The 27,117-nt window shown below is 29.7% G+C and overlaps 2 protein-coding genes across 15 annotated transcripts in view; one reads left to right on the top strand and one right to left on the bottom strand.

The window, feature by feature from the left end:
• HUWE1 (HECT, UBA and WWE domain containing E3 ubiquitin protein ligase 1) overlaps positions 1 to 27,117 on the top strand; it is a 294,173-nt gene that overhangs the window by 241,554 nt on the left and 25,502 nt on the right. For all 14 annotated transcript variants that reach the window (XM_087154722.1, XM_087154721.1, XM_087154731.1 and 11 more), the window contains 8 exons: positions 1,291 to 1,583; positions 3,786 to 3,901; positions 5,460 to 5,672; positions 13,149 to 13,720; positions 16,810 to 16,916; positions 18,664 to 18,944; positions 19,583 to 19,776; positions 21,473 to 21,619. In XM_087154722.1, coding sequence (XP_087010848.1) covers positions 1,291 to 1,583; positions 3,786 to 3,901; positions 5,460 to 5,672; positions 13,149 to 13,720; positions 16,810 to 16,916; positions 18,664 to 18,944; positions 19,583 to 19,776; positions 21,473 to 21,619 — 1,923 coding nt within the window. The remainder of the gene's footprint in view (positions 1 to 1,290; positions 1,584 to 3,785; positions 3,902 to 5,459; positions 5,673 to 13,148; positions 13,721 to 16,809; positions 16,917 to 18,663; positions 18,945 to 19,582; positions 19,777 to 21,472; positions 21,620 to 27,117) is intronic.
• LOC147801254 (uncharacterized) lies at positions 9,197 to 9,996 on the bottom strand. The gene is given in 2 exon segments (XM_087155092.1): positions 9,197 to 9,529; positions 9,532 to 9,996. Coding segments are annotated over 2 exon segments (798 nt in total).

The raw sequence follows: 27,117 nt of genomic DNA, 5'->3' as shown, positions 1-27,117 counted from the left end.
GCATCCTTTTATTCTGCATATTGTAAAGCCTTTTCGTCTGATAGCGACAACTTCAAGTATGATACGGCATCTTGGTTAGTAGTTTCCCAAACCTGCAATTTAACAGGGTCAGTTGGAGCTTCCTCCGCCAATGCCGACATTAGTTTTTTCAAATTCAAAGCCTTTTTCCTTGGTGATCGTAAACCACGCTCTGCTACCAACTGTTTTGTTGAAGAACACAGAGGCAATGCCAGCAAATAAAGAGTTTATTGAAATACAACTTGAGGAAATAACATTACGCACACATAGTGCTATGCGAAAGAAAATACACTTAATCAGTCATCATAGCTTATGATGCGACCGAACGAACCACCCAACACTCAGGCAGCTGATTCAACTACTATATTCGGATTTTCCCTATCGGGAAGTCGTTACACTAACTTATGCAACTAACCTGAGAGAGAGAGAGGAAAAATGGGGTTTTGTTCGCATATTAACAACACTTACTATAGCACAAATTGTTTTAAAAATAATGCTCTATTAATAATTGAAATAGAAAGTTTAATTTCCCTTATATTTTTTAAATCATTGTAATTTTACTTTAATTAGCACAACAAATTAGTAATAATGCAGAGATGCCAATTTGCTCCGGACAGCAAATAAATATTTTCGAGTGGTAGTTTATAAATGTGGGAATCTTCGTTTAATAAATTCAATTTATTAGGTCTTTATCCACCACTATTTCCAAATAATTCAAAGGATTGTATAATTCGCCACTTGTTTATGTTTAAGTCATGTGACACAGTTTAAAAAGTAAACAAAATTAGTCAAATCTTTGCGAAATTTAATATGTACTTGTTTACCGTTTTTTAAATTATTATGGCGCCTCTGGAGCAGTTGGCATCTGATAATGTAAGTAAAGAATAAGGATGTAACAGAATCTGAGAAAGTGACTGCTTGTACTTCTCCTGCCACATGCTTGGTAAACCTAGAGGAAGGGGATTCAGTTCTTGTGATCTATGCTATTGATGAAACAAATCCTGTGAAATAAATATTTTAGTAAATTTATGTTATCTTAAAAAAAGGTGCATGATGTCTATATCCTTTTATTGTTCACTTATTACAAAAATAAGCTGCTATAATTTTAAATGTGTGGAATTGTAACATTAAATTCATATACAAACCTACTTATAAAAGAATTTATGGTTATTTTGAGATTTACCCCTTCAGTTAATTGCTTTTAGTAAACAGTATGAAATGAGCATTTTATTTTTGTTTTCTGTTGTAAAAATTTTTTCTCTCCCTCTTTAGGCCGTGTTGGAGCTCGGTACACTATTCATAGTTTACCTCAACGTGGACAGTGGACATGGAATGCTCTATCTCCTAGAGGTACTTCTAGTCCATCTCGTAATACAGCTGGCCTTTCTGGCACTTCTCTTACTAATTCTATGCGACTGCGTGGACGATATTTGTTAGACCATGAAGCATTGGCTTGTCTTCTTGTTCTGTTATTTGTTGATGAACCTCAATTAAATACTGGTAGACTACACAGAGTATTGAGAAACTTATGCCATCATGGACCAACACGAATCTGGGTTGTAAAGGTAACTTCCTTTTTACATCAAATTTAAATTTTCCTAGACCTAATCTCAGAACATATCGAATAAAATTTCTTAAATAGATTGTGACAGAATGCTGTTAGACTCTTAAAATGCTTAGTTATTTATAAATAGTTCTTTGTATGAGTGGTGCCATATTTTAATTGTGAGAGTTTGGTTTTTATAGAGCAAAATAACTCCTTGTTAAATTCCTTCTCGCAAAGAAATTCTTGGTATTTTTTAGAAGAATTACAATCCTTGATTCAGTTGATAATTGGATGTTATTATTTCTAACATTTTGAACAAATGTGTCAATAGAAAGCACTTTTCTATTCCCGTTTTTTTATTAGAGTTATTATAATTTCTTTTAGTAAAATTATGTTAGTTTAGTGGTTATATATTTTAAGTAGTGTGTCTTTATACTTGGGTTCTTATATTTTAAAACAATGATGTAACCGTAAACATCCAATATATAGCAACTTTAAAGAATGCAGCTAACCCAATTTACACTAGTTCTTTTGGTTCCAAATTATGAGATGCATAAAGGATTGTCTCTGTTTTTATTGTAGCTATTATGTAAACAGCAAAAAAAAATTTTTTATCTATATACTTTTATTTACGTATATAGCTTTAAAAAAATTATTTTAACCCCCCAAAAAATATATTCTTAAACCAAATCAACTACAGTAATTTCCGGTAAATAGGCCGCAGCCTATACGTGTTTAAAAGTTGGGCTGTCACGATGCGCGGCCTGTACGCCGATGCGGCCTATATGTAGAATTTTTTTATCATGGTGGATTTATTCAAAATCAGATGTTTGGCGAAAATTTTCCAAAATAACGAACCTAATTCGTAGTGTTTACTCTGGTAACGTTTTTCTTTCTTATTTTTTTAAATTAATTTGCCGAATTTCGGATCGCTTTCGGAAATTCCAATATGGCGCCCATATATTACGATAATTAAATTATACTGTTAATTTCCGAAAATTAATTAATTACAATAAATTTAGTTCAGTTTTGATCGTAGATTATGATGGGGTGAATTTAAAAATGTCCCATCTTAAGAAATTTCATTAATTAAAATAATTATATTATAGAAATAACAATATGTATTTTTTGTAAGCTAACAACTAATAATGATTAAAAAACATGCTAACAACTAAATATGATTTAAAAATAAAAACTAGCTATCAAATAATAAAAAAAAATAGCAATTAATATCTAATAAAAAACAAAAGAGATTGATTTACGTTGAATAAAAAGAAGCCTCAAAAGGGATAGAATTCATTTTGTATCTCACTTCGTAGTTTCAATTTCAAAAGGGTGTGGCTAATTTATGATCAAACTGAAGGGGGGGAAAATGGGGGCAAATGAGTAGAGCACTTGCACAGCTGTCAAGATTGATTTATCAGTTTCTTCCAACTTGCATTTCTTTATTTTGTTCATTGGAAATGCAGATGTTTTTACTTTTCCCTTTCACTTTATTTTAAACTGCTTTTAGAAACAGATGTTTCCTTTGACTCAGATTTGTTTTTATGTTTTTTTTTTTTTTTTTTTTTTTTTTTTTTTTTTTTTTTTTTTACTTTTAAAAGATAAAATAAAGTTACTTACTTCATCAGAATGAAATCCAAATAAAAAGAGAATTATACTGATTTTTTTTTCTCTTGTTAGTAAAAATTTCTTCTAAGAAAAAAGGATCAGGTTAAGTGCTGAATATCCAGCAGTGAAGAATCAGATTTCGATGGTTTTGAATAGATATATGCTCAAAAATATTTGAAAAGTATAAATAAATAAATCCTGATTTATTTTGTGATTAGTTTATTTTTTATCGCATACACATCCTTAACTTAGGATCATTCTCAATTCTTTCTTTTTATGATAAGTATACATAAAAATGAGGATGATAATGTAATGAGTATACATAAAAAAATTTTTATCAATAACTTTTTTCTAAGTATAGAGTTTATGTTTTAAAGATTATTATTTTTTATGTGTATTTTCACACATGTGATATTTGATAAAAATCGATGATCGATCGAAAAACGAAAGTGCGGCCTTTACGACGGTGCGGCCTATAAGATGAAAATTGAAATTTTTAACGATGTTTTTTGCGGGTGCGGCCAGTACGGCGGTGCGGCCTATTTACCGGAAATTACTGTACTGTTTATGTGTTGAAACTGAATTAAAAAAAGTAATTCTTTTCTTTCAGTCTCTGTTGTCTATATTAGAAAGAACTAATGACTACCAAATTACAGAGAGCCCTCCAGATACTCATCGTCATAAAAAATCGAAGCAAAATGCTTTGGAGTCACATTTAACAAAAAAGTAAGCTAGAAATTTCTATTTTTATATGCATTATCACTGAAAAAATTTGTTTAATGTTATAAAAGCAATTTATAGCTGGACATAATAATTTCTAGCATGTCCTTTATTGGCTGCTATAAAAGAGGAACTATTATCTTTTTGAAAGTGTTAAGAAATTTTTATTTATTTATTTTTGCTCAACAACTATCTTTTTTAATTTTGGTCAAAATTCATGTTCTATAATTAAGGGCTTTGATTTAAAAAGAAGCAAACTCCATTATTTTTTAGTTATAAATGTTCAAAAATATTAGATGGGCAGTGAAGTACAGAATTTAGTATTTTATTAGATTACTTATTCTTTTTATTTTTCTATTCCTTCCTCTCGTTTTGTTTAGTTTCCTGTTTAAAGTAGGAATTTCTTTTTAAGTTTTTTCTAGTTTTAACTATCCTCTGTTTATATTGCTGAATGCATTAAGTTTCAAATTTGATTCCAATGTGTCACATGAGCGTGTTTCTTAGATCTTTTTAAAAAAGTATCTAAAACTGCCTGATGTCCAGTGGCAGAGTGGTAGTGCTTCATGCCATGCTGCAGAGCCTGGGGTCTATCCTCGAGCTGGGAAAGGTTGACTCAGAATTTTATCCCATTAGTGGGTCGATAATATGAGTATCAGGTTGCTTGGGGACTAAACACTGGAAGTTCTGTGTTTGGTTGACCACCGAACCAGAACATCTGCTCCTGCATCCCAGAGCCCAAGGTCAAGAAAACTGAGATGGGCTCAGTAGGCCTTGGCCCTCTTTGGGCTGCCGTGCCACTGAGTTAAGTTTTATCTAAAACTGCTTTGTGTCTGATATTGGTAAATGATACTTGATTTTTATTATTTTTAATGGGTTAAAAATTTTTTTTTGTCCAATTGTAAGAAATTTTTCTTAGACGGTTTGAGCCAGAGATTTCACTGCCACTCGCCATTGCGCCAAATTTCAACAAAATGTTTTATTTGTTGATGACGCAATTTTATTCTTTGTTTCATTCTTTTCAGATATCCAAAACTTTTTAGAGTAAAATTGGTTTGGTAATTTCTATATTTGAATTAACATCAGCCTATGTTTTTATTTGGCTTATGTTTTTTTCTTTTCTTTCAGATTAGCCAAATTGTTTTTAGAAGGTAGTGAGAACACTGTTTTGAACTTCATTAAATTTAAATATTTTTCTTTACGTCGTAAAAATATTTGATTTTTACGTATCATGAATAAATGCTATTGATACGTTTGATGTTGCACTAGAAAATTGTATATTTGAATTGATTAAATAGTCTTTGATATTTAAAAAAATAAGCTTTATGTTAATTGTCATTAAAAGTTATTAATTAGTTGGGCAAAAAAAATTTTTTTTAAATTTAAGGAATTATTTTACAGGGTTTAACTTCACTAAACTCCAATGTTTTTTTACGTGGTCTGTATATAAAATTCACATAACAAAAAAATATATTTTGATACGTTTACAAATTGTATATTTGTACTAGTTTTATAGCTTTAACGTTTTATTACTTTTTGGTAATTTTTTAAATTTTTGTAATTTTAGCAAAGATTCTTCCAACCGTAATTTGCAGCCATCTTGGCTATCCATTAGCTTAGATGCTGCTTTAGGATGCCGAACTAATGTTTTTCAAATCAGGCGATTTACAACAGCACATCGCCGGACTAGTGAACGGCACAAAGATACCACTCAAAAAGCATTACCTCCCAATATTCCATTAGTTGCTATTCATCCTTTAGCATCTCCAGTTATATGCAGGTATGTACTCTTAAAATATATAGTACTTTATTTCACCTTTAGTTGAAATTTTTTAACCTTCTTAATAAATTTAAACTATTTTACTTCAAACTTCCATAAAGAGAACGATTAGCAGTGCTTGATAGAGTACTTAGGGTGTAATCTTAAGATGTGTAATGACAAATCGACAGTTTGCTATTTACGATTGTTATTTGTGATGGGATGATTTGAGTGTCATTTTATTCATCAATTTCTAATACAGTGTAACGTCCCATATCCGGACGTCCCTTTCCCGGAAGGGTCGATTTCCCGGACACTTTTTAACAATCAAAATAAACAAACATCTCTCCATCATCCCCTTTCCTTTAAAAAAAAAAAAGAAAAAAGAAGTCTTTTGACACATTTTCTCTTTTCCGCATCGAACCCATAAATCACCAGAAAGGGGAGATCTACCAAGACCATTGAGTGACCGTTAGTGACGCTCCTCCCTTGGAATGTAGGAAAAAGAGGGAGATTTGTTTTCAAAAGACCGCAACTGAGTCCCCCCTCCTTTCCCATGCTGGTGGCTAGTAAAAGAGGCATTTCCTGGAACCTTTTTATTGAAAGAAGAAATACTGTGGAAAAGGGTAAACAGGGCAAGCGTAAGGTGGAGGGGGAGTCAAAATGGGAAATTTGAGTAGGTCTAAAAGGATATACGTCCTTGAGAAACAAAACATTCGTTCTTCCCCATACCATGTAATATTTAGGAGGCGGGGGGAAAAAGGGGTTAGCATTCTTTCTTTAGCAGATTTTTTCAGTCATAGAAGAAAAAATAAAGAGAACCCGATCAGCGTGCCCCGCCTCTATGCTTGATTGATAGCCAATGATTGGAGAGAAAACAATAATTTGTTACTTCCCCACCCTCAACTTAAATGATCTCCTTTTACACTTATTTTCTTTCACAAATAAGGAGGAAGTGAATTTTTCTCCTCCATCTACCCACTTTAATGAATGACGGGAATTTCCCTTTCTTGCTTGAATCATTCTAGTTAAAAATGGCGGATTATTATTTTCATATGTCAATTTTTTTTCGTTTTCTATATTTTAAGCAATAATATTTTTTTTCTAATATTTCATATTTTATTGATTAGATATTCTAATACTAAAACATTATTCCCCTTAAAAATAATGTTTATTTTTTGCTTCTTAGATTTAGATCATTTTAAGCTTTGTTCCAGAATGACATGAATTTCCCCTTCCTGCTTGAATCGTTCTAGTTCAAAATGGCGGATTAATATTTTCATAACTGTTAAATTTTTTTCGTTTTCCATATTTTCAGCAATAATATTTTTTTTCTAATATTTTATGTTTGATTTGGATATTCTAATGCTAAAGCATTGTTCCCCTTAAAAATAACGTTTATTTATTTTTTGCTTCTTAGATTCAGATTGTTTTTTAAATCATTTTAAGCTTTGTTTACCTTGGGGGTCTATTATACGGAAGAATCTATTATACGGACTTCTGGAAGTCCCACCGATTCCGGATACGCGACTTTACACTGTATAGGATATAACTGCCCATTAGCAACAGCATCTGATAATACCGTACACATTTTTGGGGAAAACCTTTCTAAATTTGGAACAGGCGTAAAAATAGAGAGAGATTACTACTTTAGGTGGCACAGTTGTCCTAAATTTCCTAGAACTTAAAAATTTTAACTTAGTGCCTTTAAATCTGCTATCTGCAGAAAATATATAATTAGTCAATGAAAAGTTTACAGAATGTTGTAATAAGCTAGAAAAGTGGAGACATGTAGGACTTAAATACACAAGTGGGCGACCTTTGTGCTAAAATACAAACTAAAGCAAACAACGTTAAAGAGCACAAAAATATTTATAAAATACAGACAGCTGTTTCGTATGTTCCAAGGGCAACCTTCATCAGTGCAACAAAAAGAAATGAGAGAAATATGGAGAAAGGTGACTTCACAAGAGGGTTTAGAGCAACGGCCATTAGGAGGGAAGGGTGAATGGATGATGACGAATAGGAAGCAAGGAACAAAAAGGTGGTTAGTTAGGTTTAATCATAGATTTCCAAACAGGAGAAAGATAAGGAATGCTGGATAGGTCATTTACCAACAGTTTGGAATTTTTATATATGATAAGACTCGTAAAAATCTAGAGCAATTTTGAATGACTTTAGAAGAAGAAAAATTAAAATTATGATTAGAGTCCCAACAATGTTGGGCAATAGATGAGCGTTTAAATTCTTGTCTTTTGACATAAGCTTCATGCAGGGATGTGATTCTTCCGCGGATTCGCGGATTTTCGCTTACTTTCAGATTTTTCCATTTCCCCCGCTAATTACCGCGGAATTTATTATTTTTTTTTTTTGAACAAGTTAAAGTATTTTATGAGAAATTTAAATTTCCGAAGTATTGAAGTCCTCCCCTGAAGTTTCTCTAAAAATCATTTCCTTGGGGTAAAACTGGTTGACCTTTATACAGGGATGAGATTTTTTCGCTTTTGCCTCTCGAATTTCAGCCTTTTTATCAAAAACTCAGATTCTCTAAAAGTTTCGTTTTTTTTTTTATAAATATCCCGTTTTTTTTTTTTTTTTTTTTTTTTTTTTTTTTTTTTTTTTGAAAATTCAGTTGTTGAAATAAAATAATTATATTTATTTACGATTTTCAAAGATAAACAAAAAATTCAAACTACGTCCTAGCTGCCAACCTTTCTGTATTTTTAGCTATTTTCTCCGCTTTTACGCGCAGAAAATAAGATTTTCCTATTTTTATTCGTCCGCCGGATAGCTCGTATTTTCGCAATTCAGACGTCGTGACCCTGTTGTCTGGCGTGAAAGCAAACGAAAAAAAATTAAAGGAGTTGTATTTGCAGTGAAAATATTTATTTGCTTATTCAATTAATCTTGTAATTTTTTATTTATTATGTCTAAACAAAAACAATTCAAACAAGTCTTTTAGAAATCCCAAGTTCAGACTCAGCAAATATCTCGATTCTTATTCACGCGATTTTAATGTCAATCATCGATTTTCGTATTTACCTGATTTAAAAGTTGCGCATTGTGATTCTTATTTACCCTATTTAAACATCGTACATTATGATTCTTATTTACGAGATTTAAAAATCCAATATTGCGATTTGTATTTGCGCTCTTTTAAAACCCTATGTAGCGATTCGTATTCACGCGAGCTTAAAATCCAATGTCGTGGTTCGTTTTTACGGTTGTAATATCAAACATCGATTTTCGTACTTATATGTGCTTTAAAAGTTAGACAATGTGATTTGTGTTCGCGCGATTTAAAAATTATGCATTGTGATTCGTATTTACGTGATCTAAAAATTATGCATCATGATTTGTATTTACGCAGTTTTTAAAATTCGATGTAGAGTTTCATGTTCGCGTAATTTAAAAGCCTCATATCGGGATTCATATTCTCTCAATTTATAATCACATGGCTTGCAGGTTTAAAAATCGCACTTTTTTTGTTAAATTTCTGTATATATATATTCTTGGATTTCCTCTTTTTAACTTTCTGACTACTCTCATCCCTGTTCATGTTCCTTGACACGGCACTTTAAGGCACGCTTAGTTTGGCCAATATATGAAAGGCCGCATTGCCAATTAATTTGGTATATACCCCAGCTATTTTGACTGTCAATGGGCTGTTTGAGATTAGAAAATTTTATCTTATTAATGGGACTGAAAATAATATTAGAATCAAACTTCTTTAGGTTAATAGCAATTTGCCGACTTATTTTAGGAAAATAGGGTAAAATGACTAAATTGTTAGAAAATTCTTTGGAAGGTTTATCGGTAGGCGATTCTTTAGTTAAGTTTTTATAAATATTATCAATAATGTTAGGAGAATAACCTCACCTCTGTCATGAGCAATGGCTTTGGTGTAATTTAATTCTGCATCAAGAAAATCAATGTTAGAACAAATATTAACAGCACGGTAGACAAAAGACCGAAAAGAGGCAAGTTTTTGGTTGGGAGTGTGGGAGGATTTGTACTGAGGGGGAAGAGAGGCAGCAAAAGGTTTATGAAAGACAGTAGTATGGAATGAATTATCATTCCGAGTCACAAGAACATCTAGGAAAGGAAGTTTTTGATCAGTCTCAAATTCAAAGGTGAACTGAGTACAAGAATCAATGCTGTTCATAACATTAAGAATTTGGTCTAAATTACAATTATTTTCATTTAACAAAGCAAAACTGTCATCAACATATCTTTTATGAAAGGGGAAAGTTAAGATTTTGAATAGTTTACTTTCAAAATAATGCATATAGATGTCACTACGTATAGGGCTCAAAAGATTTCCCATGGCAAGACCATTGGTCATACGGTAAAATTTGTTGTCAAACGTGAAAGTATTTTGTTGTAAACAAACACGGGTGAGGTGAACATACTCATCGATGTCATATTGGGAAAAATGATATTCTGAAAGTCTTAAGTTTTAGGTATTCCAAAGCCCCCTCAACCGGAACATTAGTGAACAGTGATTTAACATCAAATGAGGCCATCAAATAACCATTAGGTTTTAGATTTTTAACTTCTCTAACAAACTCAAGGCAATTTTTGGTAGTGAAAGAATTATTACCAAGGAGAGGAGAGAAGACAGAAACTAAAAAATTTTCTAGTTTATAAGACGAGGTACCAATGTTGGAGACAATTGGTTTGAAAGGAGTGCCAACTTTATGTACCTTAGGTAAAGTATAAAATCTCACGCAATGAGAAATAGAGAGAGTCAAAACAACCTTAAGTCTATTGGGAATTAACATAGGATTTAATAGTTGATTTTATAACATTTAATTCTTTAGTGCTCGGATCTTTGGGAATTGCTTTATAAGGACCATTAAGAATAAGTTGTTTAAATTTTTCCAAATATTCTGTTTTGTTTAGAAGAACAATTTGACCACCTTTGTCAGCTTTAGTGACGATTAAGTTGGGATTGGACTTTATATCTTTAAGAATTACTTTAGAGGAAAGGCTAAGGTTGGAATTAGATATTTTTGAGTTGAAGTCTACGGTATTGGCAATAAGGTGTCTGATAGAATCTTTTTGAGCATCATTAATTTTACTGAATTTAAAAGATCTTTCGATAGGAGCAATAAGTTTAGGTAATGAAGGTCGAGTTGAAATAGCAAAATTATTGTTAAGTTTTAAAGCATTAATTTGAACGTCAGTAAGAGTGATATTTGAGAGGTTAACTACAGAATTTTGATTAACAGCAGGCAAACTAATGTCAGGTTTTTTATCATTAACTTTGATGAGTATATTCAACTTGTTATTCAGGTTTGAACTATGTTTTGAAGAGATCTTGGTTGCCCTATTCCAAGACTTCATTTACTTTTCTTTTTTTCAATCAGATAGTTGTTTTGTGAAATTTACCTTTATGTGTGAATCTGAAAATACTTCTATTCATATCAGGGATCTGTCTAGGTTTTTCTGAGAGGTACCTATTTTGTGAAAATTAAGACATAATTTGTGAAAATTAAAAATTATGTTAAAAAATCAACACAAAAATATGTATTTATCGTTTCTTACGGGATACAAAAATAAAATTTTAAGAAAAAGTATTTTGTGAAATGCGTTTTTCCTAAAGTTGAATTTGTGAAGGTACCGCTAAACGGTAGTAAATTTGGCCTGGACAGACCCTTGCATATTATTCTAAAACAGAATATCTATTAATAAGCATGGAATTTTCAGATCCGGATAAGGCATAAGTAAACAGTATTTCCTTAAATAATTTTGTAACTATTTGTTAAATGCTGCCAGATGTATCAATCTAAGTTTAATTTTGGATTTCTTATGATAAATTAATTAAAAAATTTACTATTTAAATCATAAAAATGCTCTAAATCGTTGAATCTCATAAAAAGTCTTAAAAAAATTGAAAGAAAATTAAAGAATTAAAATTAAAGAAAAAAATTTACTTTATTTTTTGTCTACGTGTTTCTAATTGAAGTCTATGAACACCCGACACTCATTTGAACTACTCTTAACCTAGTGCTTACACTCAGTCTTAGTGTTCAATACATTGCCAAAAGAGAGGTTTTCTATAATGTACTCAATGACTGTTTGTTGCAAATTTCACTTGGAAACTTCCACTACTCCCACAACACTCAAAAGATTCTCATTGTCATATTGGTTATCATTTCCTGAGATTTGTAAAACTTAGACTTCGTAAACTAAATTAATGTTTTATGGTAAAATGACATAAGATTTTGCCTTGAGAAATTTCAAATTTTCGAAATTGTCATTTTTAGCCATTTACTCAGCTGGATACATATCAGCTGGATTGGATAAATTTTATACTAGAATAGAGATTTGTTATTCTGGAATGTTCTATATTTTACAATTTTCTTAGAAGTAATATCATTTTTCTTATTCATTCTATTCTTGAAATCTATTTTAATGATTTAAGCTATTTAATGCATTCAGCATTTCTTCCTAAAAAAAGTTTTCAGTCAAGTTTAGGGAATGACAATCACGTTTTGGCAATTTTGTATTAGATTATATAACTGTATCATACCTGCCAACTTTTAATTCCTTCGAGGATTATTTTCCCCAGTGGTAGTAAAATGAAATTTAAATTACAATTTTATGCAGAAGAGTACGCTGTATTTTTGAAAACGTTTGTGCGGACTAGAACAACAGCATTACATATTGACATATATGCTTCATTTTTTAAAAAATAGTGGTGGTCAAAAAGATTATAAATGAAGTTTATAAAAGCAAGAAATATATAGAAAGTATACATTTTACTACCACTTTAAATATAGAAATAAAATTTTACGCCAAATGCGTGAAAGTTGGCAGGTATGCTGTATGTACTTTCCTTTGTAACACTGTATCGGTTAATAAATTATAATTAGGTGTTTCAAATTAGAATTATTCACTATTGACTGTTTGACTCAATTTATGAGTCTATTTTGTACAATTTTTTAAGAATAAATTGCAGGTTCTCATAGTTATCCTGATTTTCTTGATAAAAAAATATTTAGTCCTTATTTGTCACAATTTTTAGCTTTTTGTCCTGAGATTTCTGATGTTTGTGCGCAGAACATCCTTTTTTTCTTTTACTGGTATAAATACAGATTTTAAAATCTATATAACATCAAAAGTTGTAAATGTTTGATCCATCAGTTTTTTTTTAAAATTTTAATTAATAATGCGGAAACAAAATCATAAACTCAATAGATTAAATTATTCATTCAATTTATTAATAGTTGAATATTTGCAATAATATGTTATGGCAGTGATCGTACAATTATATAACTTATACAAGGTTGGACTCATGCAATAAAATGCTATCTACTTCAGATTGCATATTAGTATTAAACTAGATTGTTAGTAATTGAAATCGTATCAAATTAGAAAAATGTATGCATTTCTTTTGCAATGATCCTTTTTTTTAATTTCAGTATTTTCTTTCCATTCATAATCATCGAAGTAACTTCGCAAAATTAATATTTGCTTTTTTCCAAATAGGCATGTTTTAGATACTCTTATATCATTAGCTAAAAGCTTTCCAATTCATTTCTTACCTGAAACTCCAAAAGACATTAAAACTACAACAAGTTCAAATCCTAAAGCTGATGAGAAATCTAGCAAAACAAGTCTTGAAAAATCGGACAAAGCTTCATCAGCCAAGTCTGATAGCTCAAATTCTCGAACTGAATGTGACTTTTGGGATGTACTCGTTAAACTTGATTCAGTCAACACAACATGCTCACGTAAAGGCAAAACAGCTTTGAGAACTCAAAGTGTAATTTCTGCTTTAAGTTCTTCAACTCCTAGTGAAGATAACTCAAAGACTGGAGGATTCAAATCATCACCTTTGGCTCAACTAATTGGACTTCTTGCTCATCCAGTAGTTAAACGTAGCTCAATTTTAACGGATAGGTTACTCAGACTTTTAGCTTTAATCTCTTTAGCACTACCTGAACCAAAGAGCTCTTTAAAAGAAAAAACCTCCTCTGAAATAAGACAGCAAATATCGGAAAGTCAGAATGATAGTTCTGAGCCCAACTCTAATGTGACAACATTAGGAGCAGAGAATAGTAAGTAAAAAACATTCTAAATTATATTTCCTGAATCCTAATTATTTTTACAAGGCATATTTCTCCCTTTATTATTTTTTGTGTGTGTGTGAATTAAATTGTTTTGAATATTACCTTGTTAAAAAAAATTTTATTTCAGCTTAAAATTTAAAAAACTATCTGCTAATAAAAATTTTCTGCTTTTGTCAAATTGTAAAAACATTGTTTCGGTGGGTTTTTTTTAAAAATTATTAGATTTGTTTCTTTATTGTTTCAAAATTATAATTTTTATTAATCTTACACTATTATAGAGTTGTAGCATTTACCTATCAATTGGCCACGGCAATAACATATTGGCCGTGGCTTTAGAAATGCAGAGATGATTGCGATCCTGAAAAAATCTGGATTTTTCGCGATATGTGATCCGGAAATCAAAGGTCCAGAAGTTTCAAAAAATCATCTGTCACATTTATGTTTAAAAATTCTTGTATATTTTATTTAGAAATATTAGAACTAGATTTTATACTTGGCATCTTTCATTTGTAAATATTTTTCTGTTAGAATAATAAATGTGATTAGAGATTAAAGTTAACTTATACATAATTATTCATTTAAATTATGGTGCATATAATTTATTTAGAATTTCATGTTTTTGAAATATCAATGATTTAAATTTATAAAGACATTCATTTTTTGAAATGTGATTTTGCGCATGAAATTTTCAGAATTTTTGTGTTGGGCTCACAATCACCCCTGGAAATGTGTTGCCTAAATAGATTAATTTTAATACATAATAAAGCTATATATGATTCAAGTTTCTGACCTAATGGAAGGGAATGTCTTTATTTTTTTGACTTAATTGGATTATAGATGATAATGAAAAAAAAACACTTTGTAAATTCAATTTTTATATTTATATATATAACTTAAATTTAGTGGTCAGAAAAACTTAAAATTTGCACCAACCAGCTTTTAAAAATTGATAGTGCTTGTACCTTGTTTCTTCACAAGCTAACAATTAAAATTAGTTGCAAAGAGTTTCTGCCAACTAGGGTTCTTTTTTGTATCACACTATTTTTTTCAAATTATGGAATATTAGTTTAGACCATTGTTTGAGACTATAGTTATACCTATGTTATAGATAAAAAAATTTTGGCAGATTTGTGCTATTAACACATTACTCTGTGAGCTGGCTGCTTATAAAATGCCAGAAACAGAAAATCATTTTTATAATTCAGTAATATATTTAAATTAATATAAATCAAATTTAATTGTTTCATTTAATTATGTAAACTATTATCTAACAAAAAGCCTTCGCTTTCAATTTCTTAGACTTTCATATCAAATTAGTCTTTTAAATTTTATAAAGTGATGCATCAAACCTAAAAATATACCAGTTACAAGCAAAATTGATTCACATAATCAGCTTGGTCCAATTGTAGTAAAGAACTTTCTAAAATCTTTTATTACTATATCTGAGATGGTTTCATTTTAAATAATTCATTTACTTTTTCATTAATATTTCATATTCTTTTTTGTAATTAAAGTGTTCTTTTTATTTTTGGTTTAAGATTTTTAAAAATAAACTGAAAATTTTTCATAAACTGATAATAAATTTATTTAATTTCTATTAAAGGTGAAGTTGTTGAAATGCTTAAATTTAATTAATGAACAGTTTAATATTTATGAATATTGTTCATTAATAATTGTAGGATGAGTAACAATACTGAATGATATTAATTTCAAAAATAGAATTAAGCTGATATTTGCTAGTACATACACTTAATTGTTATACTTCAAAACTTATCAGTATATTGTAATTTTATAATGAAATTTTTTTTTCTATACTAATGTGTTTCTGAATTTGTCATTAGTTTGAGTAATATAAAAGTATAAAAAAATATTGTTGGGAAATAATACAATGTTCATAAGATTCTGTAATTTTTTCATTCATATTTTTTGTGTTACGTGACTTGATAAAATTCATAAGATTTGTAAATGTTTTCTAATAATATTTGATTAAAATTATCATTATTTTTATGAAATTATGTGTGTTCTCTTTTTTCATGAACAAAAAAATACCCTATTATACATAGGGTATTTTTGTGTTCATGAAAAAAGAGTTCAAAATATTTCTCCCGTAAGTTATATTATTGTTAATGTGCAGTTAACCATCCATAATGATTTAAATTTTTGTCTGTAATAAAAAAAAATTTATGGTAATTAGTATCACACTTGCTAATTCTTTCAATTTTGGCAAAAGGCTTTAGAGTTTCAGACTTGTTCTAGAATACTACTTTCGTCCTTTCTCCAATGTCCCGTTTCTTGTCGAGAATAATTAAGTACAAAGTTTCCATGCAATTAGTCAAGCTGAGTTATGGCTTATGAACGAGAAATGCTATGTTTCTACACCCACAATGAGTTTTTCTACATTTTAAAGAAAGTAAATTTTTTTCTATTTTTTTTTTCTTTTTTGCTTTTATTTTCTTTTATGTGTCAGGAAGACCCTTGTTAATTGTTATACCATTTTTAATATCTTGTAGAAAATTGTGAAAAGGCTTTGTTAAAGAACTTTTAATTTTTAGAGTATTTTAAATATGAAAAGTTATGTTATACATAAAAATCTTCCTATTTTTAAACTTAGTCAGTATCTAGACTTTTTTAAGTGAACTTTCTTCTCTATGTACCTTTCTGTTTGCAATAGCATTGGACTACAAGCATGAAAAAGTAACTCTAATGAATAGCGGAAAATTTTCTTCAAATATTGAAAAAAAGCCTATTTTTTACAAGAAGTTTACTAAACTAAATAGTTTTCAACCTAATAGTTTCTCTAACTAAATGTTTTTTGCAAAAAGTAAATTAAAGCATATTTGAGTTTTTCCTGTGCAAAGAATATTGACCTAAAGTAACCGTCTAAAATTTTCTCATGTATTGCATTGTAACTTCTGGTAGCAGTGACAATAATTTCCTCAATTAAAAATTATAAAAATCAAACAAAAAAATTTTTTTATAATAAAATAATAGAATGCAGTTAGTTTTAATTATCTAATTTATATACTAATTAGTTTAATTTCTATTTATATTTCATTAAAAATATTTATCTGACCTAGGTCAAAAGAAAATGAAAACTGGAAATAAACAAGATACCACTACTAACCTAGAAGATAATGCTGAAGAGGCAAATGTCATGAAACATTACCTTAAATTAGCTGTTGAAGTAAGTGATATGTGCATTATTATTCTATTTAAGATGTATTTATAGTTTAGATTAGGGGTGCACAATCTTGAGTGAAGAAGTAGAGGGCCACTTGCACAGCAGGTTGACTAATGTAGATCTGTGTGTATTCAGACATGTTGATGGCAAAAATGGTAACCTTTATATGAACAATAATGTTTTAAGCATGAATTCCATTTCATCAGTCAACTTAGAATTATCCTGCAAGTTATCAGTCAAATTAGAACTTATATTTTCAAAATATTAAATACTGTTAAATATAAGAATTCATTCAAAAATGAAGAAAAAAATTCTGAAAAATATTCTTTTTATCACATATGCAAAAGTTCATTTTAAAATGAATTCTAATATTTAAAAAATTGCAATGCTCACAGAATAAATAAATTGGAGTATATAAATTTTATTCTTTTAGTATATAAAAGTGAGTTTTTTAAGCAGAAAATTGTACAAACGATGGCAGTGATGATTGATGACATTTGGAAATAAGCAAAGGTATACTTGTATATCTATCTGCTTGATGAAGAAAGTTTCTCATTGTGCAGTTGTCGTAAGAGCCCATTGAAGTCAGATTGGTCTGGTCAGAAAAGAGGAACAATGTTAAACCCTTGCCGAATTTTTTTCTCTTTCTTTGCTTATTTGACAAAGCAACCAATGTTCTTAAAAAATTGGTCTTTAATAAATTTTTACAGTAGTTTGTAGCCTCAAAGTAATAATCTCTCTAAGAATTGATTTCAGTTGAAAGAAGGATTCTCTTCTCTGATTAGCAAATGTTTCTTGGCTGTGGTATAATTTTAATGTAATGCGAGCTCTAAGTGAATGTTTGAGTTATTGTTTTATCTTTTTGCTTTTTGTATCATTGTCAAAAAAACATGTTTTTTTTAAACTTTTTGAAATTAAATACCTAATTAACTTATGAAACAATGAGATTAAAAAAGTAATTGAAAACTTTGGTTTCATCTTCTCGCATGTAATGTATTCAAACTTTGTATCATTTAACTCCACATTCAATTCAATTCATGCTAATTTTTCACAGCAACAAAAAGTTAAACTGTTTTCTTTTACTCATTATTTTAATAGGTTAAATATTTTTTTGTTGCAATTGTGAGACTTATAAGTATGTTTCAAAAATAAAGTGTTGCCATTTGTCTTTAAATTTTTGTGAACTTTTTGATTTTGGGGAAAATAATAAAAGAATTCCTGCCCAAGTAGCCCACTTATCCCATTCCATACATTTAATACTGAAAGTTGAATTACTTATGAAAGAAATGAAGTTTTATAAAGTAAAAAGTTTATGTTTATGCATCTATTCTAGAAATTTTTAAAAATTCAACAAAAAATAATTTTAAAGCTTGAGAAATAAAGATTACATTGTTAGAATAATTCAAATTTATGTTTGCTTTCTACCAAATTAACTCTAAAACCTATTTTATTGCTTTAAAAATTTAAAAACAAACTCTGAAACTCTTTTTAAATGTTTTTAAACATTTAAAAACAAACTTAAAAAAAATTTAAAAACAAAAAAATCAAAAAAACAAACAAGCTCAAAAAATTAAAAAAAGTTTATCATAGTTCATAGTTTCATAGTTTCATAGACTTTTCCTTGATTTCTCCCTGCTGAGAGAAACATTTTTTCTAGCCGTCCTTGCATTCTTATTATCGGAATTGAAAGATTTATGAACATTTCGTGCAATGCTGCAAGTCTTTAAATCGAAAGAATTTTTTTTTTCAGGTTTTGACTTCTAAAACTTGTTCTGAAGAAGGTTTAGAAGATGCCACTGCATTATTACTTAGATTGTCGCGTGGTTGTATGAAAACACGACATACAGTATTATATTTACTTCTTGATGGCGCTAGAGAATTGGGACAATCAGTTTGTCAAAATATCCGATCTCTTATGTATGAGCTGAAGAGTTTAAATGCTCATTTAGCTGCTGAGAAGAATTCTGAAAATGAAGAAAAAGATCCTGAATATGACGGCAAGTTTCAACTCAAGGGCACTATTCAAGATAGGTGAGTTTTCTTCTTTATATATTTGTATGCAACTTAATAGTTGCAATAGTACACTATTTCATTTAGGGGGATTATTGTGCTGCTTTTTGCATGAATGTTTGCAGAAGTATATAATATTTATAACTAAAATTTATTATAAGATTTTGACTTACTATTTAAAAATAATGACAATACGATGCTATCTGTGTAAATTTCTGATTTTGTGACAATTTTTAAAAGAAAATTTAGTAATGCTTATGCAATACAAGACTGTAAGGAATTATTTTTTACTTTATTTCTCACTAGTTAAATTCTAATCATTCGAAACAGAGTAGTGATTAAAGCATACATAAATATTTTATTTTATTTTATTGATTCATTTGCTAACCAGTATTTCTATTGTTATAACTGGAGCTTTGTTTTACAATTATTTTTCTGCTGGTAAACTTCATTTCTCTAATCACTTATGTTTAATATTTTTTTTAATAAAGCAATAAATGTTTTAATTTCTGTTTTCAGTATTCTGTATTGCTTTTAATTAAAGCAATAAATGTTTTAATTTATGTTTACAGTCACTTCTTCCCTAATTGTTTTCTTGATATATGTGCCTAAAAATGAGTTATTGTTTTGGTTAACTATTAGTTTATTTTTTTCTAAAGGTTTACTTGTAGACCTGTTGTGGTAACTGCTCCTGGAAAAATAAAAGGAAGAAGTGGCAGAGAACTACAATTGCCATCTATGTCATCTTTCACCAGTAAAGCCTCTAGTCAAGCCTTTTTCTTAAGAATTTTGAAAGTCATTATTCAATTAACAGAGTCCACTCAACTTCTATCTAAAAACAAGCCTTTATCAGGTACTATAAACTTGTAATATTACTGGTGTGTATTTGTTTTTTCATTTTCGACAAAATTTGCCTTCAATATAATATTCCTTTTAATCTATAATCTTTATTCCTATTTTATACATAAGAACTCGTATTTGCTCTTGAGAATTATACTGTGTGTTAGAATTTTCATCCTATCTGAATCTCAAGTCAACTAAACTGCACTGGAAGGTGATAATTTGCAGGGTCGATTGTGGGTCGGGAAAAAAACAGTTCTCAATACGCAAATCACACATACCTAATTAAGTATGTAAAATTTGTGAATTTTTTTAAATAATTGACTCAATCTTAGTTTCTTTATAAAACATAAATTAATAAACGTTTATTTATTGGGGTGAAACAAGTATTTACGTACCACCGCGCAGTGGCGCGAACTGACACATTGACGTTACAAATGCAAATATTATATGCAGTTCCAGCTATCTTTGCAAACTGTGTTGAATATTTGCAGTGTCATTATTAAAACTTTTACAATTTTGGATAATTAGTTATTGTTTCGATAAAACCATTCGTTTGGTTTAGATACCAATTTTAATTATCAGTGCACAAAAAAGAAGGTAAGCATTAATAATATGGATTAGTACAGCCCACGACAAAACTGTAGCACACTTTGTATTTTTTTACGAAAATTACAAAATTGACCAATTTTGACGAAAATTAAAATTGACCAATTTTGAACCCAATATAGCGAACCTTGCAAAAAAACACCAGGCACATCCATCTCATTGATCAAGAAGCAGTAAACCTTCAGTTACTTTACTTATTATATCTACTTATGCATAATTACTTATTATTTAATAATAAGGTATTTAAATTTCAATATTAATATATTTTTCATGAAACTATTGTTACACAATGTACTATTACTTTAATAATTGTTTAAAATCATAAAATAAATGTACAAACACAGTATCTAATAGAGTTTTGTTTTAATTAACAGAAAATTACTTTTGTGGGGGTCGATGGAGATTTCGAAAAATTATATAGTGGTCGATAATAAAAATGGTCATATGATATCTGCAATTTATAGGCATTTTATTCTTGTATTTGATTATTATTTTTATGCTGCTATTGCACTCTATTTAAATTTCATATAATTTCAAACTTAATTCTAAGATTATTCCAGTGCTCCCAAATCTTACCTGTAAAGCAGTTAATAACTAAAAATCATCATCTGGTGATGATAAATCAGAGTTCTACTGTTTGTGTTTATTCATGGGAGAAGTCATTGTTATCAAAATATTTATCTTATTAGTGTCAAGTTTGTTTTATCTGGATGTCAAAAATTTAATAAAACTGGATAATATGAAGTAAAAAATGAAGTGCAGAAAAGGGTTCTGATTCAAAGTAATTAGGAGGGGGGCTAAGCTTAAAACTTTATAAAATTAACAAAAAGCATTGAACTTAAATAGTGTTTTGGCTGGCGCTATACGAATTCTTCTAAGCTCTCTTGTCTACCTAAGGAACTACAGTAGTTTATAAAAATTTGGTACACATAGTACAGCCCTAACTCTAAACCCTCAACAAATGTGAGCAATATTTTGATGTATGAAATATTGAGCTGATGATTTGTATCCTGTACCCTTCATTTAGTGCTTTTATTGTTTACATCAAGGCATGGTTTATTTGAGCGTATATTTAAATTTACCATTTTTTAAAATTTTAGATCCTGATGTGTCTGAAAGAAGAGAAGAGGGAATTACTATTCACTCTTCTAGCAGCGACTTACCCAGTTGTTTGAATCCAAATCTTCCTATAGAAATAGTGCATGAGTCACAAGATCTTAATACTTCTTGGGATCTTAATACTAAAAGTAAGTGCATTTAGAACTTTTCTTTTAACTTTTCAAACTGTGTCCAGCTTACATACAGGTTGTTCTGTAAGCAGGTTTTTGACATGTGACAGTTTAAACCATGGTTTAAACCGTCGCGTCAAAAACCTCACTGTCAAAAATGTCGAAAATGTCAAAAACCTATATTCATATGTGAAATTTAATTAATACATAAAATTTATATATTTTTTATAAAGGATAGTGTTTCTAAATATGTTCTAGAAAAAATAAATTTAAAATTTTGAAGAAACACTTATATTTTGAATAGTAACCAAAATCTTGTACTTTTGAAAGCTCACATCTTTTGTAATATTATGTATTCATTTTCATGTGTAATTGAAAATCTGCAGTGATATTATTCAGAAATTTATTTATAACCAAATTTAGTGTATAGTATAGATTATACTAAAAATTAGACATTTTTAAAGATAAACACAAGCAGTTTTGCACATTAGACATCTTTTAAAGAAAAATCTTTTTAATATTCTTTTAAATCTTCTTAATAATCTTCTTAACATAAGACAATACAAATTTAAGTGCTTTCTGTTAAATACACAGAGTAGTTAGTGTCGATTTACAGTATATTCAGCCTATTCATTTACTATGCTGAAAATTTAGTTTATCCAAATACTTGTGAATTTCATTTTGCTGAATACTATATACATAGTTTTGTTGAATATCTAAATATTCAGCTGTTGAATAATTACTTCTTGCTTATGCATTATTTGTATTCTTAATACAAGTGGGGGAAAAAAATTAAGATGTAAAAATTGTTTTAAAATGATAAGTGTAATAATTATAAATAAATATAATAAACAATTTGAATTATATTTATCATTATTCACAAATATAACTACTTTTAAATTTAAATTAACAATCTGGACAATAAAGATATTCTGTATAACATTAAATTTTTTTTCATACACTTGTATCAAGTTTGTATTTATACAACATAACTTGTAAGTTCCTTATAAATATTAGTTATATGTTCCTTATATGTCAAAAATGCATAGTAATAAACTTTTAATTTTCTTAAGTATCAAAAAAAATTTATTTTTTTCAAAATATAAATATTTAAAAAAATTTTGTGCAAAATTTTTCTGCACATGCATTTGAATATAAATTTCTGAGATTTTAAATCTGTTATTTTACCCTAATTTTAATTAAAAAATATTTTAAAACCTGCTGATTACCTATAGTATAATTAAATTTCAATATAATGCATGGCAACTGTACGTAGTTTTGAAGTTTATATATTTTTTTGGCAAACTTTAGTTTTTGACATTTTTGACGGTTTAAACCAGTATTATACCCTTGTCATGTCAAAAACCACTTTTTGACGTCAAAAACCCAACCCTGTATCTTTATAATTTGAAAAAAATGAATAAAAAAAATAATATGCATAGTTGGAGTTGCTAATAAATTGTCAATCACGAAAAATATTTTATCTCAATTTAAACAAAAATCACAAAGAATAATATATCCTACATATTCTCTATGAGCTGCTATGGCTCATTAGTTAAGGCACTGAACTGTCATTGTGATGAATTAGGGTTCTATCCCCAGTAACAGTTTAAAGCCCACTAAACTTCAGGTCAATGGCTACCAGCTTGTGTTGGAAGTAAATGCTGCTTGTGCAAAATACTGACGACATTACAACAGTTCTGCATGTCGCAAGGTTGTGAATTGTAGTGTTTTGGTAACATCTTAATAACCCCCACCCCCTGCTGGTCTACAATTGGCTCTTGCAGGAATGCCTTTTTATATATTCTCTATAATGTTTTGTTTCTCAGCCAGCTGTAAGAGAAGCACATGCAGTTTTGTGTTGGAAGTATTACTAATGGTCTTGCCACAACATCTACCAAATTACAATATTTAATTATATCCATCTTCAAAAACCGTCTCATACATTTCGTTCAATTTTAGAAGAAAGAGAAATTTATCTTTGTGTGAAAAGTTTTATAGAATTGTTGCCATATTCTGTTACAAACTTTTTCTCTTTCTTTGCATTTGATTGTCAGGTGAGATAAAAACAAAAGTGGGGTTGAATTATCGAAAACTAGACTTAACAATGAAGCTTATTAACAGTTTTTTATTATAAGCAAATGCATACCAGTTTAACTTGAGATATAAACTGATTTCTGATGATTTAATCCCTACTTAGCTCTTCGTAACCTTAATAATGAGTGGCAATATGTTTTGGAAACATATTTTCTCATTTTAATGCAATCATTTCTCATTTTATTTCCTGGTGCACATGGGAACTCTTTGGTAAATTTAGAAATATTGGAATTACATTGTAAAAGTAGCAGACATATTTATTTTTGAATAAAATTTAAAAATTTGTGGACAAAGTTCACTTATGAAGTAATTATCTCTCTCAGCTCTACATCAGCTTTTGTGGACCCTGTAAAAACGCTTTCCTCATTGGATCTACCTTTCTCTTTTTCTCCTTTTCTATTAGCAGGGCCCGCACTAAGAACTTCCAATTAGCCAAATATCATAAGTATTGACCAAATTTCGAAAATATTAAAGGCAAAACTTAACAATTTTTTTTAATTAATTTTTTCCCCATTGATAACTTCAAATCAGAATACAAATTTACTATAAATTAAACTATTTTATAAAATGCAAATTCAAATCAAGAGTCATTTTGTTGTTGGGGAGGAATAAATGAGCAATGACTGGGTGGTAGGATGAAAAATGTACATGTTTTATCGTCTTTGAGAAAATAAATTAGAATCTAATTTTTTTAATCTTCTTAGACTAGAACAGTAATATAAGGATAAACCTAAAGCAACATTTGCTGTTTTTTTTTAATTGACTTTCGTTTAACTATATTTCATTTTAAATAAAATGTTTCACTAAAGTTTTATTTTTTAACAAAAGAATTTTTACTGTCATGTTGTAATTTTTCATAAAAAATAGTCGCTGTTGAAGATAAATTATTTGAATAATTTAAATCTGATTTAAGAGTTTTTGTACTACTCACGGAGATTTATTTTATTGAAATTTGGGCTAAGGTTGAAAACATTAATTGGCAGTCAAGTGCAGGTGGTTATATTATATCTATCATTAAAAAGTGATTACCTATATAGATAAAATCAAATTTCTTATTTTAGCAACCATTTTAGTTTTTTAATTTTAGAATAAGTTTATTTTCATGAACAATATGCTATTGTCACGAAAAAAAAATTTCTGCAGGAGTAGTAGGATGGTAATATGCATCTAGCTACCACGTAATCTGCTTTATTGACACGAACCATAGGAAAGAGTTGCCATGTGATATTGCGTAATTCGGTAACGAACAGCCGCGAATCTGTATTTTTAATGCTTACACAATATCTCTTGTTGCTTAGATTATTTGAACTCAATATAATTCTTACTAGTTATGCCATGTATCTAATGGAAATTACTTTAATCGAACAAAAAATACAAAATTTGTTGAGAAAAATTCATAGTGATGTAATTTCAGGATCTAGGGGAATCTATATTTTTCTTGTTGGTAGAAAAAATTGTTCTCAAATATTTTTGTCAAAATGCAATTTATTTCGATGAATTTATGATTTTATCACATACAGCAATGTGGCAAATTCTTACCGCATGCCCTGATTGAAAAAATATAACATTGCAAGATAAACAATCAACATCTGATCTGTTTTTACTATCTTAATGGGAAGCATTAGGATTTCAGTTTGTTTTTTTAAAATTGTTTTGTTATATTGGTCCTTCAAACACTTCCTTTTGATTTTTGATTATTTCATTTTGAAGTTTACCTTTTTGTTTCTTGAGTAACTGCAAAACAATTTTCTCTTTAGAGATGAAATTTTTTTTAAATGTTCCATTTCCTTTTCTTTATCTGATATTCTAAATTGGCTTTATATAGTGTGGTAGTACCCGGTCATACTACAACTTGCTGAACCCAGTCTTACCCCGAGAGCGAAGGTTATTGAAACAAAGCAGAACAATGATATTACTGGTCTTAATCTTTTTGTAGAGTCATGTTAGTCATGACTCTTGTACCTCTCAATTTACGAAGCAGATACCTTTTGACCAAATATTTTGCTAAACTCATCAGTTATGGTGACCACTAGCACGGAACCTCTAGTTATGTGCGCAACTGGAAAAACAATCGTCGCCTTAAGAGAGAGCCCGCTTAGTCGCGCTGAAAGCGAGGGTTGGCTACACAATAAAGTAGAATATGTCTCTTTGGCAGGTTGCATGGATGTTGCTACGTTGTTCCACGGACGCTTCTTTTTTAGAACTAATTTATGCTCATATACCAACAAGGGCTTACAGCACCCAGAATATCTCAGACAGCTTGCTCTGGAAGCTAAACTATTAGGAAACTAAATTCCAAATGATGCTTTACAGATCTACACTGACAGTAGAATGAGTGCTGGTGCTGTATCTGGTAGTGGAATATTCATCTTAAGGGACTGGCATCAAGATATGCATCAAAAATCCTGATTTTTGCTCCGCTTTTAGGTCAGAGCTAATAGCTATAAAGGAAGCTGTGAAATTTTGCATTGCGCACAATGTCGATTTAGATGTATGGATTCTGAGTGACAGCCGTAGCTCCACACAGCACCTGTCTGAATGGTGGAGGCATGGTGACAGAACGACACTAAATGTTGTCCAGCTTCTAAATTGCTTGAGTCACAACATTAGGATTTTCTTTCAGTGGGTACCGTCACACGTGAATGTCTACAAGAATGAAATTGCTGATGGCCTCACCCGTGAAGGCAGCCATAGAGATACTACTGGCGATGACCTTCTTACTTTCTCAGAACCTGGACAAGGCAAGATATTGGTTCCTGTTGGAAAAAAGCTCCTGTGCATGTTTGGTATGGAGGAGGCCGACCTGGTCTTGCTCTGATCAGGGCAAGCAATAGGCATGTCCAAACGGCGCTTGCCAGACTTAGAAGCGGACACACTCGATCCCAACGTCACATTGCAATACCAGTGCTAAGGAACCAGTCTGCTCCTGCCCACATCCTATCGTGTATTGGCTGCCAGAAGAGCCACCTGGTCTCCAACCCTGCTGCAATTGTACATGGCTTTGGGAGCTTTTTGGATGAGTTCATAGACTTGATTTAATGCTTCTGTTGGTCCAGTGGGCATAAGCAGCAACAACAATCTTTTTGTTTTGTATGAACACTTAGTAACCATACAATAAACTGAGTAAAAATATTTTTTTCTAACTGCAATGAGCAACAAATAAGGTTATCTTAAAAAAAAAAAAAAATCTAGAGTTTACACATTAAAACAAACTGATCTACAGGAGTTCAACAAAAATATGCCAATTTTACAGCTCCTTCTTCTTACCAAATAAAATATGATTCAGAGTTTGCATGATTGGAAAACCAAAACGAGTTTCGCCAAAATCAAGGTACCTGGTTTTGGCGAAGTTAGGGATTTCAGCCCATTTCTGAAATCCCTAACTTCTCTAAATTAAGCTTTGAAATACAAATTTCGAG

Source organism: Parasteatoda tepidariorum, chromosome 11, assembly GCF_982258835.1.
Source record: "Parasteatoda tepidariorum strain Cologne lab strain chromosome 11, Ptep-v5.0, whole genome shotgun sequence".
NCBI classification, from domain to species: domain Eukaryota; kingdom Metazoa; phylum Arthropoda; class Arachnida; order Araneae; family Theridiidae; genus Parasteatoda; species Parasteatoda tepidariorum.
The sequence above is the reverse complement of the archived record's forward strand: the minus strand, read 5'-3'. Positions and strand labels throughout refer to the sequence as shown.